Source organism: Scyliorhinus canicula, chromosome 12 (assembly GCF_902713615.1).
Source record: "Scyliorhinus canicula chromosome 12, sScyCan1.1, whole genome shotgun sequence".
NCBI lineage: Eukaryota > Metazoa > Chordata > Chondrichthyes > Carcharhiniformes > Scyliorhinidae > Scyliorhinus > Scyliorhinus canicula.
Window position 1 is genome coordinate 164,879,426 of NC_052157.1, and position 19,180 is coordinate 164,898,605.

The 19,180-nt window shown below is 46.9% G+C and overlaps 1 protein-coding gene across 1 annotated transcript in view; it reads left to right on the forward strand.

Annotated features, from left to right (window-relative positions):
- Window positions 1–19,180, forward strand: part of LOC119974367 (integrin alpha-E-like) — a 406,093-nt gene that overhangs the window by 118,002 nt on the left and 268,911 nt on the right. Inside the window, 1 exon segment of the mRNA XM_038813139.1 lies at window positions 10,434–10,544. Within this exon segment, the coding sequence (XP_038669067.1) occupies window positions 10,434–10,544 (111 nt within the window).

Consider the following 19,180-nt stretch of genomic DNA (forward strand, 5'->3'; position numbering starts at 1 on the left):
TTCCCCTTACGATCGAGTCCCCTATCACTATAGCCCTGCCATTTTTCTTCCTGCCCTGCTGTGCAGCAGAGCCAGCCACGGTGCCATGAACCTGGCTGCTGCTGCCTTCCCCCGGTGAGCCATCTCCCTCAACAGTATCCAAAGCGGTATATCTGTTTTGCAGGGAGATGACCGCAGGGGACACCTGCACTGCCTTCCTACTCTTGCTCTTTCTTTTGGTCACCCATTTTCTATCTCCCTCAGTAACCTTCACCTGCGGTGTGACCAACTCGCTAAACGTGCTATCCATGACCTCCTCAGCATCGCGGATGCTCCAAAGTGAGTCCATCCGCAGCTCCAGAGCCGTCAAGCGGTCTAACAAGAGCTGCAACTGAACACACTTCTTGCACGTGAAGGAGCCAGGGACAGTGGACTTGTCCCTGAGCTCCCACATCGCACACGAGGAGCATGACACGGGTCTGGGATCTCCTGCCATGTCTTAAACCCTCGGTAAACTTAAACAACTAGAATTTCAAAATAAAAATAAATAAATTAGACAATGAAAAGAAAAAGAGAGACTACTTACCAGTCACTTACAGGGGTTAAAAAGCACCTCCTCACACTCTGCACCGAATTACCTCACTGCACCAAATTACCAAGTTTCAATCCCCACTCTGGATGAGTCTCACTCTGGATGTGTCTCCTGGAAAAGTGCTAGCTTACTGTGTGCGCTGTCTGCCTGTCTTTTATACAGACTTCAGCTAACCGATGACTCAAAAAATACCTTAACTTCAAAGAGAAGAATACAATGTGCCCCTAAACAGGCCTCAGGTGATTGACAGATAACTGCCTCTCAGCAATTAGGGTGGGGGCAGCTTCAACCAATCAGACACTCAGCTCCACACTGCACTTTTAACTGAAAAACAGCAGAATTAGATTTTTTTTTCAGATTTTCCACTTACCTTTGCTGATTTACCTCACTGCACCAAATTACCAAGTTTGCTTTTTGCAAATTAAAAGAAATTCCAGACTCTGGACCGGTTATTGTGCATTAATTTAGTACTGTGATGTTCAAACTATAACTAAAATTAAGATAATAAATCTATTTATTTGTTAGCTTTAATAATAATCCAATGGAATTACAATAAGGAAAAGTTCTGAACATTTCGATATGGATTTTCCTGTGTGATGGATGAAGACAGTTTTGATACACATTGTATTATATGTAGCTGGTGCAGTAATGGGTAAAAGTGAGGATTAGTGTGTGTGACTGCTGCAGTAATGTAAAAAAAAATCCTGGTTTAAAAGACAGGGAGGCACTCTGGCTTCAGAAGGGATAATTGAAGCATCGTAAAAGTAAGTTACTGGGCATGATTCAGCCACTGCGTTGTGCCTGATGAGGAGCCAGGCTGAACAGGTGAATCCCGCGAGAGCCCCAAATCGGATACTGTGCCGGGCTGATCACGAACAACCCAACTCGGTCCACCCGGATCGACTGGATTTTCAAATTAATCATTCGACTCATTTAAATACCCGGATGCTGCTGTCACCCGGCTCCCAGGAGTCAACGTCTGCGCCTGCGAGACCTCGACCGGGTACAGTCCAGAAACATGGACCAGGCATGATGGCACCTCGGGGGATCTCTCAGGCCATTAGAGAACCCTGGGTAGTCAGGGGCAGAGCAGGGTGGTACCCTGGTACTCCCCCAAGAACCTGGGCACCTTGGCATTGCCAGCCTGGTATAAGAAACATTTCTTTAACTCCTTGTATAATCCTGATCTCCTTTCCCACATTGTATTCCATCTGCCACTTCATTGCCCACTCTCCTAGCTTGTCCAAGTCATTCTGCAGCCCCCTGGTTTCGCAATAGTACCTGTCCCTCTGCATACCTTTGTATCATCTGCAAACTTAGCAACAGTGCCTTCAGTTCCTTCTTCCAGATCATTAATGTATATTGTGAAAAGTTGTAGTCCCAACACCAACACCACTTGTCACCGGCTGCTATCCTAAAAAATACCCCTTTATCCCACTCTCTGCATTCTGCCAGTCAGCCAATCCTCTATCCATGCCAGTATCTTACCCTTAACTCCATGGGCCCTTAACTTATTTAACAATCTCCTATACGACACCTTGTCAAAGGCCTTCTGGAAATTTAAATAGATCACGTCCACAGGTTCTCCTTTGTCTAACTTCCTTGTTACCTCCTCAAAGAACTCCAACAGGTTTGTCAGACATGAACTTCCCTTGACGAAGCTGTGCTGACTCAGTCTTATTTTATCATTCACTTTCAAGTACTTCGGAATCTCACCTTTAATATTGGGCTGTAAAATCTTAAAAATGACCGAAGTCAGGCTATCCAGCCTATAATTTCCTGTCTTCTGCCTCCCTCCCTTCTGAAACAGTGGTGTTACATTAGCCATTTTCCAGTCCCCTGGGACTTTCCCTGCCTCCAGTGATTCCTGAAAGATTATCACCAATGCCTCCACAATTTCCTCAGCTATCTCTTTTAGAACCCTGGGGTGCAGTCCATCCAGTCCAGATGATTTATCCACCTTCGGAGCTTTCTGTTTCCCCAGAACCTTCTCCTTAGTTATGGCCATTATACTCACCTCTACCTCCTGATTCTCCTGGTGCTCTGGCATCCCACTGGTGTCTTCCACCGTGAAGACTGATGCAAAGTAACTATTCAGTTCTTCTGCCATTTCTTTGTTTCCTATTATTACTTCTCATATATGTCACTTTATTTGCTCTGCCTGAAGTTGGATTCCTGCCACCTTCTATACTCTCTATTCTTTTCCGTGGTCTGGAAACTTTACTAACCTCTCCTGAGTCCTCGGCTCCTTTAACTCATCATTAGCCTGCACTTCTACCTTCTCTTTTAACTTTGATTTTCTAATTCTGCAGACAACTGAACCCACCAGCCCACGATTTAGTTTAAAGCTCTATCTATATCTAGTTATGCCTACACCCTTCAACTCTCAATTCCTATCCACTCTGTTGATGCCCTAAGCACCATTACCAGTGGCTCAATTGCCAGTGCGAAGAGCATCGGGGACAATGTAACACCCCCGTTCCTCACTGTAAGCTAAACTAAGCCAAACTGATATTGTTTGCACTCACACTAGCTGTGATGGCGCTATAAAACAGTCTAATCCAGCCAACAAACCCTGGCCCAAGACCTAACCGCCCCAAGTTTTGAAAAGATACTCCCACTCAACCGCTTGAAAGTCTTTTCACCGTCCATAGATATCATTACCTCCAGCCTGACGGGAGCGTCATAACCACATTTAACAATCTCCTGATATTTGCCAATAACCGCCGCCCCTTTACAAACCCTGCCTGATCCTGCGCTATCATCCCTGGTATCTGATCTTCTAGGCAGATCATTAAAACCTTGGCCAAGAACTTCATATCCCCATTGAGAAGCAAAACTGGTTGATAGGACCCAGAGTTCTCCGGATCTTTATCGTTCTTACGAATCAGTGAAATCGTGGCCTGTGTTAATGTGGGTGGCAGCTCCCCCTTTTACATTGAGTTGTTGAACATTTAAAACAGGAGTGGCCCCGATATCGTGGGAAACCGTTGCCAATTCCACTGGTCCCATCCAGGTTTCATCATCCTAATGAAATGAAATGAAAATGAAAATCTCTTATTGTCACGAGTAGGCTTCAAAGAAGTTACTGTGAAAAGCCCCTAGTCGCCACATTCTGGTGCCTGTTCGGGGAGGCTGTTACGGGAATCGAACCGTGCTGCTGGCCTGCTTGGTCTGCTTTAAAAGCCAGCGATTTAGCCCAGTGAGCTAAACCAGCCCATCACTTTGTCCAGCCCAAGGGTTCCCAACCCTTGCATTTTCTCCTCCTTCATCATTGGGAGGTTTAAGCTGTCTGGAAACTGCTTCATACCCGAGTCTCTTCCTGGAGGTTCCAATTTGTATCGCCCCTGATAGAACAACTTGAACGCTCCGTTCACCTTACTTGGGTCAATGACCAGCCTTCCTCCAGAGTCCTTTATCTGCCTAATTTCCCTCTCTGCTGCCTGTCAACTCAACTGGTGCGCAAGCAGCATCCTGGCCTTTTCTACGTATTCGCAGAATGTACCCCTGGTCCTGGACAGTTTCCCTGCCGCTTTCCTCATCGATATCAGAGAGAACTCCATCTGGAGTTTCTTTCTCCTTTAATAGATCTCGATGTAGAGATACCGGCGTTGGACTGGGGTGGGCACAGTAAGAAGTCTTACAACACCAGGTTAAAGTCCAACAGGTTTTTTTCAAACACTAGCTTTCGGAGCACTGCTCCTTCCTCCGGTGAATGAAGAGGTATGTTCCAGAAACATACATATAGACAAATTCAAAGATGCCGGACAATGCTTAGAATGTGAGCATTTGCAGGTAATTAAATCTTTACAGATCGAGGAGACTCCGAGTACCTCCTAACAACTGCTAAGATGGCTTCCACCAGCCTCAGCCTTTCCATCCTTTCTATTTTGTATTTATGAGCCTTAATCGAAATTAGCGCTCCACTGACTACGTATGGAAGGTGAGGTCACCGCACTTTTGTTGATCTCACTGTAGGAGCTCCCTCTTCCGCCAGCGCAGCCTACATCTGACCTCCACTGTGGATGTTGAGATACCCTCCTCTCCACACACATATCCAAAATATGTGGTGTGCGATCTGATACAACAATCACCAAATATTCCGAACCTACAACCCCACATCAACAACTTATCAATAATTTGAAAATCGATTCAGAGTACACCAGATGTACATGTGAGAAAACAATGTCTTTCGCTGTCGGGTGCACAGACTGCCACGCACCACATTTGTTCGCTATCCTGGACACTTTCCGAGATCTGGAACACAACCGGTTCAGCACAGGGTCAAGCACCATATCAAAATCTCCACCCGTGATCAACTAATGTGTATCCATGTGTCTAAATGTGAGGTTATCCATTTTAATTGAAATAATATAAAAGCAAATTATTATCTAAATGGAGAGCAGATTGAAAATATGTCTGGGCAGATGGATCTGGGTGACTTCATGAATTGTAGAAAGTCGGTATGCAGGTACAGCATGTGATTAAAAAGGCAAATTGAATGTTAGCGTTTATTGCAAAAGGACTGGAGTATAAAAGTAGAGAAGTGTTGTTGCAATTGTATAGGGTGTGGGTGAGACCACATCTGGAGTATTGTGTCCAGTTTTGATCTCCTTATTTGAGGAAGGATGTGGTGGCATTGGAGGCAGTTCAGAGGAGTTTCACCAGATTGATTCCGGAGATAAAAGGGTTGACGTATGAGGAGAGATTGAACAGTTTGGATTTATACTCGCTGGAGTTTAGAAGAATGAGAGGGATCTGATCGAGGTATATAAAATACTAAAAGGGATTGATAAAGTAAACGTAGACCAAATGTTCCACCTTGTGGGGCAATCTAGAACGAGAGGTCACAGGTTGAGAGGCGGTAATTTAGACCTGAGACGAGGAGGAACTTTTTCTCGCAGAGGGTGGTGAATTTGTGGAACTCGCTGTTCCATATTGCGGTGGAATCTGAATCATTAACTGGTTTCAAGAAGGAGATAGATATATTTCTCATTTAAAAAATGGGTTAAAGGGATATGGGGAACAGGCGTGGAGGTGATTTTGAGACCTGAAAGAGATCAGCCATGATCTGATTGAATGCCTACTCCTGCTCCTAATTATCTATGTTCCTATGTTCCACATCCGGGATCTTAGCCAACAGCTTCTTCACAAAGTCAGCTTCATCCCAATTGGGGGCATAAACATTCACCAAAACCACGGGTGTACCTTCCAATATACCACTTACCATCATGTACCTACGCCATGGATCTCCCATTATGTTCCTCGCTGAAAACCCCACCCTTTTGCTAATGAAGACTGCCGCCTATCTCATCTTCAAGTCCTACCCCGAGTGGAACACTTGTTCCACCCATCCCTTCCTGAACCTCATTTGGTTTTTGATCTTAAGTTGAGTTTCCTGCATAAACACCATTCTGCCTTCAAACTTTTAAAGTGGGCGAACATGTGGGACCTTTTGTTCGGCCCGTTCAATCCTCAGGTCCCCTCAAGGTGTTTGCCTCCTCCCTCCGCACGATGACTCCATAAAAAGACCTTTAACGCCTGTAGCCCATTTCTTCCTTCCCACCCCCACCTCTCCGAAAGAAATACCCAACATCCCAATATTACCCCCATCCAAACTAAGAACCAGAAACCCCCCCCCCCCCTCCCCCCTCCCATAGCCAATCATAGCTTTCTCTCCCAGTTCCGTTAATCAGCATTCCTGCTAGCTGGATGATTCCCATGCGACATTAAAAAACAAAAATCATTGAAACCGATATTGGAAAGCCCCCCTCTGCTCCATCTCAACTAACCCGCACTGCTCAACTCGTAAGTTGTTACCTTCACTCCCTCACCCCGCCCCCCCCCCGCCCCTACCCCCCGCCACTTAACCAACTAAATTCCAATCACATGTAAGACCATGATTCAACGTCTTCACTTTCGACAACAAGTTCTTCATCCAGACACACGGAACAGCCATGGGACCAAATTCACACCTCAATATGCCAACATCTTCATGCACAAGTCAGAACAAGACCTCACCCAGGACCTTCAACCGACGTTATACACCAGATACATTGATGACATTTTTTTCCTTTGGACCCACGGTGAAGAATTACTGAAACGACCACATAATGACATCAATAAGTTCCATCCCACCATCAGACTCACCATGGACCACTCTCCAGAATTGGTTGCATTCTTGGACACACTCATCGCCATCAAGGACGGTCACTTCCACACTTCGCTTTACCGCAAGCCCATGGATAACCTCACGATGCTCCACTTCTCCAGCTTCCACCCCAAACACATTAAAGAAGCCATCCTCGATGGACAAGCCCTCCATACACACAGGATCTGCTCAGATGAGGAGGAACGTAACAGACATCTACAGACACTGAAAGATGCCCTCATACGAACGGGATATGACGCCCAGTTCATCAATCGATAGTTCCAACGTGCCACAGCAAAAAACCGCACCGACCTCCTCAGAAGATAAACACGGGTCACAACCGACAGAGTACCCTTCGTCCTCCATTACTTCCCTGGAGCGGAAAAACTACGACATCTTCTTCGCAGACTTCAACACGTCATCGATGAAGATGAACATCTTGCCAAGGTCATCCCCACACCCCCACTACTTGCCTTCAAACAATCACGCAACCTCAAACAAACAATTGTTTGCAGCAAACTACTCAGCCTTCAGAACAGAGACCACAACACCACACAACCGTCATGGCAATCTCTGCAAGACGTGCCAGATCATCGATATGGGTACCACCATTACACGTGAGAACACCACCCGCCAGGTACATGGGTACATACTCATGCGACTCAGCCAACGTTGTCTACCTCATACGCTGCAGGAAAGGATGTCCCGAAGCGTGGTACATTGGCGAGACCATGCAAAGTCTGCGACAACGAATGAATGGACATCGCGCAACAGTTGCCAGGCAGGAATGTTCCCTTCCAGTCGGGGAACACTTCAGCAGTCGAGGCATTCAGCCTCTGATCTTCGGGTAAGCGTTCTCCAAGGCGGCCTTCAGGATGTGTGCCAACGCAGAATCGCCGAGCAGAAACTTATAGCCAAGTTCCGCACGCATGAGTATGGCCTCAACCCGGACCTTGGATTCATGTCGCATTGCAGTCACACCCCACCATCTGGCCTGGGCTTGCGAAATCATCCTGGTTTGAGACAATTCACACCTCTTTAACCTGTGATTATCGCTCTCTCCAGTTGCTCGGTCTGGACCTGTAGACTTAATTACCTGCAAGACTCGCATTCAAAGTATCGTCTTGCATCATTGACTTTGTCCATACATATGTTTCTAGAACCCACCTCTTCATTCACCTGAGGAAGGAGCAGTGCTCTGAAAGCTAGTGATTCGAAACAGACCTGTTGGACTTTAACCTGGTGTTGTAAGGCTTCTTACTGAAGTCAACCTGTATTACTGGAGTTGGAACACACCTTCTGACTCAGCGGTGAGAGAGCTACTAGTGATCAAAGGCTGATGTACGCAGTAAATCGGGAAGGCAATGGCAGAGGGAGATTTTCACTGGACTAGTAATCCAGAGACCTAGGGAGATGGGGTGATGGGGACCCAGATTTGTAATTCCTCCATTGCAGATGGTGAAATTTGAATTCAATAAAAATCTGGAATTAAAATTCTAATGATAACCATGAAACGATTGTCAGAAAAAAATCCAACTGGTTCACTAATGTCCTTTAGGAAAGGAAATCTACCGTCCTTACCTGATCTCGCCTATATCAAATGCGCAATAAAGAGGGCTAAAAGGGGTCATGAAATATCTTTGATTAACAGGGTTAAGGAAAATCCCAAAGCCTTTTATTCGTACATAAGGAGCAAGAGGGTAACTAGAGAAAGGATTGGCCCACCCAAAGACAAAAGAGGGAATTTATACATGGAGTCAGAGGAAATGGGTGAGATTCTTAATGAGTACTTTGCATCGGTATTCACCAAGGAGAGGGACATGACGGATGTTGAGGTTAGGGATGGATGATTAAATACTCTAGGTCAAGTTGGCATAAGGAAGGGGGAAGTTTTGGGTATTCTAAAAGGCATTAAGGTGGACAAGTCCCCAGGTCCGGATGGGATCTATCCCAGGTTACCGAGGGAAGCGAGGGACGAAATAGCTGGGGCTTTAACAGATATCTTTGCAGCATCCTTGAGCACGGGTGAGGTCCCGGAGAACTGGAGAATTGCTAATGTTGTCCCTTTGTTTAAGAAGTGTAGTGGGGATAATCGAGGGAATTATAGAACTGTGTGGTTGATGTCAGTGGTCGACAAACTGTTGGAGAGGATACTGAGGGATATGATCTATTCACATTTGGAAGAAAATAGACTTATCAGTGACAGGCAGCATGGTTTTGTGCAGGGAAGGTCATGTCTTACAAACCTAATAGAATTCTTTGAGGAAGTGACAAAGTTAATTGATGAGGGAAGGGCTGTAGATGTCATATACATGGACTTCAGTAAGGCGTTTGATAAAGTTTCCCATGGTAGGTTGATGGAAAAAGTGAAGCCGCATGGGGTTCAGGGTGTACTAGCTAGATGGATAAAGAGCTGGCTGGGCAACAGGAGACAGAGAGTAGTGGTGGAAGGGAGTGTCTCAAAATGGTGAAGGGTGACTAGTGATGTTCCACAGGGATCCGTGCTCGGACCACCATTATTTGTGATATACATAAATGATCTGGACGAATGCATCGGTGGTCTGATTAGCAAGTTTGCAGATGATACTAAGATTGGTGGAGTTGCAGATAGCAAGGGGGACTGTCAGAGAATACAGCAAAATATAGATAGATTGGAGAGTTGGGCAGAGAAATGGCATATGGAGTTCAATCCAGGCATATGCTAGGTGATGCATTTAGGAAGATCCAATTCAAGAGCGGACTATAGGGTCAATGGAAGAGTCCTGGGGAAAATTGATGTACAGAGAGATCTGGGAGCTCAGGTCCATTGTACCCTGAAAGTGGCAACGCAGGTCAATGTAGTTGTCAAGAAGGCATACAGCATCCTTGCCTTCATCAGACGGGGTATTGAGTACTAGAGTCGGCAGGTCATGTTACAGTTGTATAGGACTTTGGTTAGGCCACATTTGGAATACTGCGTGCAGTTCTGGTCGCCACATTACCAGAATTATGTGGATGCTTTGGAGAGGGTGCAGAGGAGGTTCACCAGGATATTGCCTGGTATGGAGGGTGCTAGCTATGAAGAAAGGTTGAATAGATTAGGATTGTTTTCGTTGGAAAGACGGAGGTTGAGGGGGGACCTGATTGAGGTCTGCTAAATTATGAGAGGTATGGACAGGGTGGATAGCAACAAGCTTTTTCCAAGAGTGGGGGTGTCAATTACAAGGGGTCACGATTTCAAGGTGAGAGGGGGAAAGTTTAAGGGAGACTTGCGTGGAAAGTTTTTTACACAGAGGGTGGTGAGTGACGAACGCTTTGCCAGCGGAGGTGGTAGAGGTGGGTACAATAGCATCATTTAAGATGCATCTAGACAGATATATGAACGGGCAAGGAACGGAAGGAAGTAGATCCTTGGAAAATAGGCGACAGGTTTAGATATAGGGTCTGGATTGGTGCAGGCTGGGAGGGCCGAAGGGCCTGTTCCTGTGCTGTAATTTTCTTTGTTCTTTGTATATGTGACTTGAAACCCACAGCTCCACTCTTAGCTGCCCTCTGAAATGGCCGAGCAAGTCATTCAGTTCAAGGGCAGTTAGAGATGGACAATAAATGCTGGCCTAGCTAGTGGGACCCATATCAGCTGGGTGAATGAAGAAAAGTAGATTACAAATGGTTTTGTTTTGAGCTGAATGTGATAATATCTTTGGTGGTCATAATAATTTATTGTAATTTCAGTAAAAGACAACAGCAACAACAATAACAACAACAACAACAACAATAACAACAACAACAATAACAACAACAACAACAACAATAACAACAACAACGAAGACCGTGATTTCCCAGGTAATTGACCACCAGATGAATCACAGGGTATTTGCAAATTAAAAGAAATTCCAGACTCTGGACCGGTTATTGTGCATTAATTTAGTACTGTGATGTTCAAACTATAACTAAAATTAAGATAATAAATCTATTTATTTTTTAGCTTTAACAATAATCCAATGGAATTACAAAAAGGAAAAGTTCTGAACATTTCGATATGGATTTTCCTGTGTGATGGATGAAGACATTTTTAATACACATTGTATTATATGTAGCTGGTGCAGTAATGGGTAAAAGTGAGGATTAGTGTGTGTGAACCCACCAGCCCACTATTTAGTTTAAAGCTCTATCTACAGCCCTAGTTATGCCTCCACCCTTCAACTCTCAATTCCTATCCATTCCATTACCAGTGGCTCAATTGCCAGTGCGAAGAGCATCGGGGACAATGTAACACCCCTGTTCCGCGCTGTAAGTTAAACTAACCCAAACTGATATTGTTTGCACTCACACTAGCTGTGATGGCGCTATAAAACAGTCTAATCCAGCCAACAAACCCTGGCCCAAGACCAAACCGCCCCAAGTTTTGAAAAGATACTCCCACTCAACCGCTTGAAAGCCTTTTCACCGTCCATAGATATCATTACCTCCAGCCTGACGGGAGCGTCATAACCACATTTAACAATCTCCTGATATTTGCCAATAACCGCCGCCCCTTTACAAACCCTGCCTGATCCTGCGCTATCATCCCTGGTATCTGATCTTCTAGGCAGATCATTAAAACCTTGGCCAACAACTTCATATTACCATTGAGAAGCAAAACTGGTTGATAGGACCCAGAGTCCTCTGGATCTTTATCATTCTTACGAATCAGTGAAATCGTGGCCTGTGTTAATGTGGGTGGCAGCTCCCCCTTTTACATTGAGTTGTTGGACATTTAAACCAGCAGTGACCTCGATATCATGGCAAACCTTTGCCAATTCCACTGGTCCCATCCAGGTTGCATCATCTTAATGCCTCCCATCATCTTGTCCAGCCCAAGTGGGTTCCCAACCCTTGCATTTTCTCCTCCTTCACCACCGGGAAGTTTAAGCTGTCTGGAAACTGCTTCATACCCGAGTCTCTTTGCGGAGGTTCCAATCTGTATCGCCTCTGATAGAAGAACTTGAACGCACCGTGCACCTTCCTTGGGTCAATGACCACCCTTCCTCCAGAGTCCTTTATCTGCCTAATTTCCCTCTCTGCTGCCTGTCAACTCAACTGGTGCGCAAGCAGCATCCTGGCCTTTTCTCCTTGTTCGTAGAATGTAGCCCTGGTCCTGGACAGTTTCCCTGCCGCTTTCCTCATCAATATCAGATAGAACTCCATCTGGAGATTCGGTCTCCTTTAATAGACCTCATACAGGAGACTCCGAGTACCTCCTAACAACTGCTAAGATGGCTTCCACCTAAGATTGGCAGCAGATTTCCAGGTGGGCACTGGAAACCTCTAGTATGAGGCCACGCAGCTATTCTTCCTCTTGTTTGTTGGCCACAAACAGGTCCCGGAACAATTAGAACATAGAACATAGAACAGTACAGCACAGAACAGGCCCTTCGGCCCTCAATGTTGTGCCGAGCCATGATCACCCTACTCAAACCCACGTATCCACCCTATACCCGTAACCCAACAACCCCCCCCTTAACCTTACTTTTTAGGACACTACGGGCAATTTAGCATGGCCATTCCACCTAACCCGCACATCTTTGGACTGTGGGAGGAAACCGGAGCACCCGGAGGAAACCCACGCACACACGGGGAGGACGTGCAGACTCCGCACAGACAGTGACCCAGCCGGGAACCGAACCTGGGACCCTGGAGCTGTGAAGCATTTATGCTAACCACCATGCTACCGTGCTGCCCACGATGCCAATATCCAGAGGTATTCCAGGAGGGCCTGGGCAAGATAAGGGAGCCAAGGCACCCATCGACACAGACCGAGAAGTTCAGCCCAGACACTTTAGAGCACGGGCGATTCCTTACACCATACTCGCTAAGGTAGATGTTGAATTATAGTGCCTGGAAGACCTGGGCATCATACACCCAGTGCGATTTGCGGAATGGGTCGCTCTCGTAGTACCAGTAATAAAGTTGGACAAGTCTGTTCGCCTCTGTGGGGACTACAAACTAACTGCGAACAAGGCATCCCACCTGGACCGTTACCCTATGTTTTGCATAGATGACCTATATGCAAAACTGGCTGGAGGATGCTTCTTTACAAAACTTGATATGAGCCAAGCATATCTGCAATTGGAACTACACTCTGCATCTAGGAGGTATGTGACTATAAACACCCACAGGGGGCTTTTCAAATATACTAGCCTCCCATTCTGGGTTCTCTTCACTCCTGCAATCTTTCAAACGGTGATGGAAGGCATACTTCATGGACGACTCAAGGTGCTGGCGTATTTGGGCGATGTGCTCATTACAGGGACCACCGAAAAGGAGCAAAGAGATAATTTAGAGGCCATCCTCAGACTATTCTCCCAGGTTCAGCATGGTAGCATTGTGGATAGCACAATTGCTTCACAGCTCCAGGGTCCCTGAAGGTTCGATTCCGGCTTGGGTCACTGTCTGTGCGGAGTCTGCACATCCTCCCCGTGTGTGCGTGGGTTTCCTCCGGGTGCTCCGGTTTCCTCCCACCGTCCAAAGATGTGCAGGTTAGGTGGATTGGCCATGATAAATTGCCCTTAGTGTCCAAAATTGCTCTTAGTTTTGGGTGGGGTTACTGATTGCAGGGGATAGGGTGGAGGTGTTGACCTTGGTAGGGGTAGGGTGCTCTTTCCAAGAGCTGGTGCAGACTCGATGGGCTGAATGGCCTCCTTCTGCACTGTAAATTCTATGTAATAAAGGTTGGCACCCACGTGAAAAGTGGCAAATGCATTTTTCGAGTGAAAGCTGTGACATACTTATGGTGGACAAAGATGGCCTACACCCTGTGGATATGAAGGCTCAGACCATAAAAGGGGCCCCAACACCAAGGACTACCATTGAACTAAGGTCATTTTTAGACTTCGTAAATTACAACGGGAAATTTATTGCAAATTTAGCCACTCTGTTGAACCCCTCCACATCTTGTTAAAGAAGAACGAAAAGTACACCTGATGTATTCCACAGGAGGAAGCATTCGCTGGAGTGGAGGTATTTGTTATCCTCCGAACTACACATGTTATGATCCATCATGGCCACTCTTCCTCACATGTGATGCTTCCCCCTAAGCCATCGGCTGGTGCTCTCCCATAGATGGCTGGTTTAGCTCACCAGGCTAAATCGCTGGCTTTTAAAGCAGACCAAGCAGGCCAGCAGCACGGTTCGATTCCCGTACCAGCCTCCCCGGACAGGCGCCGGAATGTGGCGACTAGGGGCTTTTCACAGTAACTTCATTGAAGCCTACTCGTGACAATAAGCGATTTTCATTTCATTTTCATGGGTTAATGGCATGCCAGGCAACTACGCATGACTTATTCGATGTCCCCACTGAATCCAAGCTACCAGACATGGCTTGGTGCCAGCATCTTCATTTTTGAAGTCCCTGGGTGACCACTGTGTAAGTCCTTCAGGATCAATTCCTGGCCTGGCAGTGGGATGACCACACGTACTCCCCACAGGAGGATGCCACCTTCAACACTCAGTTCTTCTAGTTTTTGGAACGGATGCTCCAGACAGTGAAGCATGTAGCAGCAGACCAAGGGTTTTCTGCACATGCGACTGGTGAGATTCTTTTTTAACTATAGGAGCACGACACATGTTACAACATAGCTACTGATTAGCCAACACCTCAGAACCTGATTAAGCCTGACTTTCCCTGGTCAGGAAAGTAGAGCTGCACTAAGACTTGCAGTGAAGGTATCATGACCACAGGACGTCAGGGCAGGATTTTCAACTGGGGGCCACAGTTTATGTCAACATTTGGAAGATGATGCCCACTGGCTCTCAAGGGTCATATTGGAGAAAGCAGGACCTGGATCAAAAAGGGTTAAGGTCCAAGGGAAGGCCCTTTGTAAACACATGGACCACCTAAAGAAGCAAGCACGAGAGACTCCCGACCAGGGACGTCAATACCTCCGCCTAACTAGGAACAACTCCTGAGCCAAGAAGTGCAACCAACCATGGCACAACACCTGGATCATCAGGACAAAGATGACCACGGCTCATAGATGGACACCAAGGCGTCTGCACAGATGGACGATGCCATGTCCGGGATCAAAATCCCGGCAATAACCCTCTGGAGATCCTGTGGATAAAGCCGGCCCACAAATTATTACACACCACTTGACCCAGATGCACCGCAGGCAGAGGCACAGCCACGTGCGAAGTGGCACAGAAGGCCTCCGCAGATGATTGCAGAGGAGGAACTTTTGGGGGGAGAAGGGTGTGATAACCCCCACGAGGCCCACAGGGAAACCGTTATTGATCCCTCACCTAAAGGGTGATGCAAAGTGGGAAGATAATTCCATTTTTAATAGTATTACGAGCTTCTCCAGTAGTGCTCGCAGGCCCAACCAGCTAGGGCTTGTAAGATTCAGCATAAAAGCCGGCCCGGGCAGGGACCAGCACGTTGGTTGTCCCCATGGGGATTATGAAGTGTACATAGTTCACTGCCATGGGCAGACTGTATGTTACCTAAAATAAGTTCTATGTTTCCCTACCGCTGAAAGTGGGAAACTTGCAAGTGGTGGCCTTCCCAATCGTATCTTCCACTCATAATGTTGAGAAGTACATTGGAATGTTTTACCAGATTATAGGCTCCATATAAATGCAAGTTGTTGTTATGCTGGTAAGTATTGCACATAGGCTGGAGTTCACCAGCTGTTGCGATTTACTTTCCCCGCTGGCAAGCAGTGCGTCCCCGCTCGCGGGTTTGCTGGTGGCGTGGGCTGGTTTCAATGGGAAGCTGCGGGAAGAGAGAATCCCACCAACAAGAAACCTGTGGCTGGGGTTCCAGAGAAGCCAACCCATAGTTTGCTGCCATTGCCCTAGGGGAAGCAACTAGGGGAGAAGGAAGTTCCATAAATTAAGAAACTGGCAAAGGACATACCGCAACAGCCCAAAGAGGCAATGCAAAGTGGGAAGATAATTCATGAAGTTCACATGAGCAAAAATTGTTTAAAATAGAAATTGAAACTCTGAGGAATTTGAGGAGGAATTTGTTCTTTGCTTGAAGGGTCGGTACTGACTATAATATGGTTGTGATCATTTCAGAAAAATCCAAGCAAAGCAACAACAACAATGAGGTGGAAGAGAAAGATGATGAATTCCCAGGTAACAGCCTAATGATTAACTGTCAGCTTGCCGGCGCTTGTCGCACGTAATAAAGGGCCAGTCACTGCTTCATCTTTGCAGTAAACACTCTGAACTAAAGCCAAACAAACCTCAACACTGGCTTGATTACTATTATGGGCGACACAGCCTGGCACCCTGGCAGTGTCACCTGGGTGCCATACTGGCACTGCCAGCCACTGCCAGTGGTACTGCCAGCCTAGCAGGGACATTGCCAGGGTGTTCAGGTGGCATTTTTCCTGCATTGGGGATCAGACTTGGGGTGCTCTGCCCTTATGAGGTAGGGTTCTGGGGGCTCGATGACCCCCTTATAGGTGAGTTGGGGCATTGGGAAGGTCCGTAGACTCTGTGGGACGTCTGTAGATCGGGGTGCCATTTAAAAATGATGTCCAATCTCTTCCTACACTGGTGAGAAAAGCTCGTTAATGCAGGACATGGGACTAAGTGCGGCCTCGGAGGGACTTTCCTCCCGTTTAATGGCAGGATAGTTTTCAGCACTGCTAGCGCTGGGGGACCGGAGAATCCTGCCCTGTGTTCTGCTAGAGATGAATCGCCGCTGGTTTGCCCTTGGACTGTACCAAAGACCATTCCCTATCCCTTGCCTTGCAATTTTACCTGCGCTAATTATCACCCATGTGAATCCCAGAGGACCAGAGAATCACATAGGGTTGGAGAATCCAGTGCCCAGCCAGATCATTTTGACCAATTTGCATCCTCCGCTGGCACAGGACTCAAACCTCAATACCGCTGCCAGTGGGGGACTGGAGCATCGGAACAGGATTGCTGCAGTTTTTGTGATGATGCTGAATTGTCCACCGCATCGGTAGCTCGACCGCCGGCAGTGAGCAGCAGACAATCCAGCTCCTTGTGTAGATGTGCACTTTTGTCATTTCTTCTGGTTATACTTTTAGGTCAACATTTAACATGTTAAAATGGTACATGGCCCAAATCTTCCAGTCTGCAAATAATCAGAGACCAGATGTAACCACCAAGATTCATGTTGGGACCCAACCTCCAACCTACCGACCTCCCCCCGGACCCAACCAGACCTGGCCTCACCACCCGACTCCCTCAGCTCTTCACCTTTCCCTTGACCTGACCTCACCAGCAGACCAAAAACAAACTGTTTAAATTTCCCAGAGCTTTTCAGTATTTAAAAAAAATAGTTCATGGGATGTGTTTGTCGCTGGCCGGGCCAGTATTTATTGCCCATCCTAATTGCCCTTATGGACTGAACTTTTTTCTTTGTTAATTTACAGTATCCAATTAATTTTTTCCAATTAACGGGCAATTTAGCGTGGCCAATCCACCTAACCTGCACATCTTTGGGTTGTGGGGGCGAAACCCACGCAAGCACGGGGAGAATGTGCAAACTCCACATGGACAGTGACCCAGAGCCGGGATCGAACCTGGGACCTTGGCGCCGTGAGGCAGCAGTGCTAACCCACTGCGCCACTGTGCTGCCCTCCTTATAGACTGAACTGATCTCTCAACACATCTCTACTGAGTAATTCAACACTCCGTATGCTTCACCCGATGTCTATGTCTTTGTATTTACATTGTGTATTAATCGTATGTCCTATGTTTTCTATGTATGGAACAATCTGCCCGAACTGTATGCAGAACGTTTCACTGTGCCTCAACACACATGACCATAAATCTGAATCTAAATCTGATGGTTTGATGGGCCATTTCAGATGGCATTTAAAAGGCAACCACATTGTGGTGGATCTGGAGTCACATGTCGACCAGACCACGTAAGGAGGGAATATTTTCTTCCCCAAAAGAAATGAAACCATACCAGAGTACAGCAGCTAGGTGTAAAAACAGGGCATGATTTGTTTCCCCCTGATGACCTAGCACTATGAGGAGGTAGTTGGATTGAAGAAATGCTCCACATTTCAGAAGAAGTGGGAATCAGAAAGCTTGGTGAGAAATGCCGAGCTCCACGGTGGAGCAGACAGTAGGAACAGGGTGAAATTGAACAGAGATTGTCACTTCACAGAACCTTGAAGCCAAAAAATAGAAGTTCCTGATGTAAATTATTGTATGTCACAATGCAGGATCTGGGCATTAGGTAATGTTCAGACTGCTCCTAGTCTCTCAAACAACAAAGAAATGCTGAAATCCCCTCATTCTCTCTCTTTTCTCTTCCCTCCCTTGCTAACTTCTTCATTTCCAATTTAGTCTCCTTTTTTCACTCTCCTGCCTTTCTGTTTGCTCCCTTTGCAATACTCAGTCCCTTTCTTTTTCATCCCATTCTCGCTTTCTCATGTCTCTTTCTTTTTTTTCCACTTCATGTTTTCTCATTTGCCATTTAATCTGAGCCAATTCAAGTGACTTCCCCTTTGGAGAACTTGGCGCCTCGGGTTCCCTGCCAATTCCAAAGGCTGTGCTATTAATGTCTGCTATCCTTGCCTCTATGGTTAATCCGACCAGTAGCTTATCCATCGTTTCTGTGAACTGAGCCTGTTACCTTTTGAAAGTGAGTCAAGGTTACATCTTCCAGTCCCAGAAATTATCAAAGTTTTTTTGCAGTCTAACAATTTTAAAATCGCTCAATACCAGCTCCTGAGGCCGTATTCTTCACCACGCGACGTCGTAAACACGAATCGCAATCGGGCGGAGAATCAGGCATCTGGCAAAAATCACGGTTTGTGATTTAGGCGCCAGGCTCCAGTCCCTTCTCGGCGGTGAAAATAGGGTTTGCACCCTATACCAGCGGGGGCATGAAGATTAGCGCTTGGACACAACATGCTCCGCCCTTCTGCGGTTCTCCGCCCCTCTCAGACAGAAGTCTCCCGGACATGTATTACTACAAGTATTTACAAACGGGGATGGACACCATGGCTTTGGAGAGAGTGTGAGAGGCTAAAAAAACTTGGAAAATTATGTGGGGCTTGCTGGGGAGTGGCTGCCCGGGCCCGGGGCAGGAGTGTGGCAGTGACTCCCGGACCACCCCCCAACTGTGCCCCCAGCCCCTGCCAAAGTCCCCCCTGCCCGCGGATCAGCTCTCCCCCGACTGTGGACTCTGGACTCAGCCCGAAGCCGCTCCGCCGAGCTTCAGACAAATTATAGCATGAGAGGCCCACGCTGTCGTGATCTCAGCCGCTCGAGGGCGGAGCATTGGGGGGAAGACCTCAGGCAATGTCCTGAGGCCGTCAGTATGGCATGCGCTGTACTCCTAGAGTCCGGCACTTTGGATGGGGCAGAGCATCGCAAAAGTGGCACTGCCCCCGATTTCGGCGCCAACGTTAATTTGCCGTTAATTTCGGCGCCAACGGCATCTTTGAATTTGTCTAAATATATGTTTCTGGAACATACCTCTTCATTCACCTGAG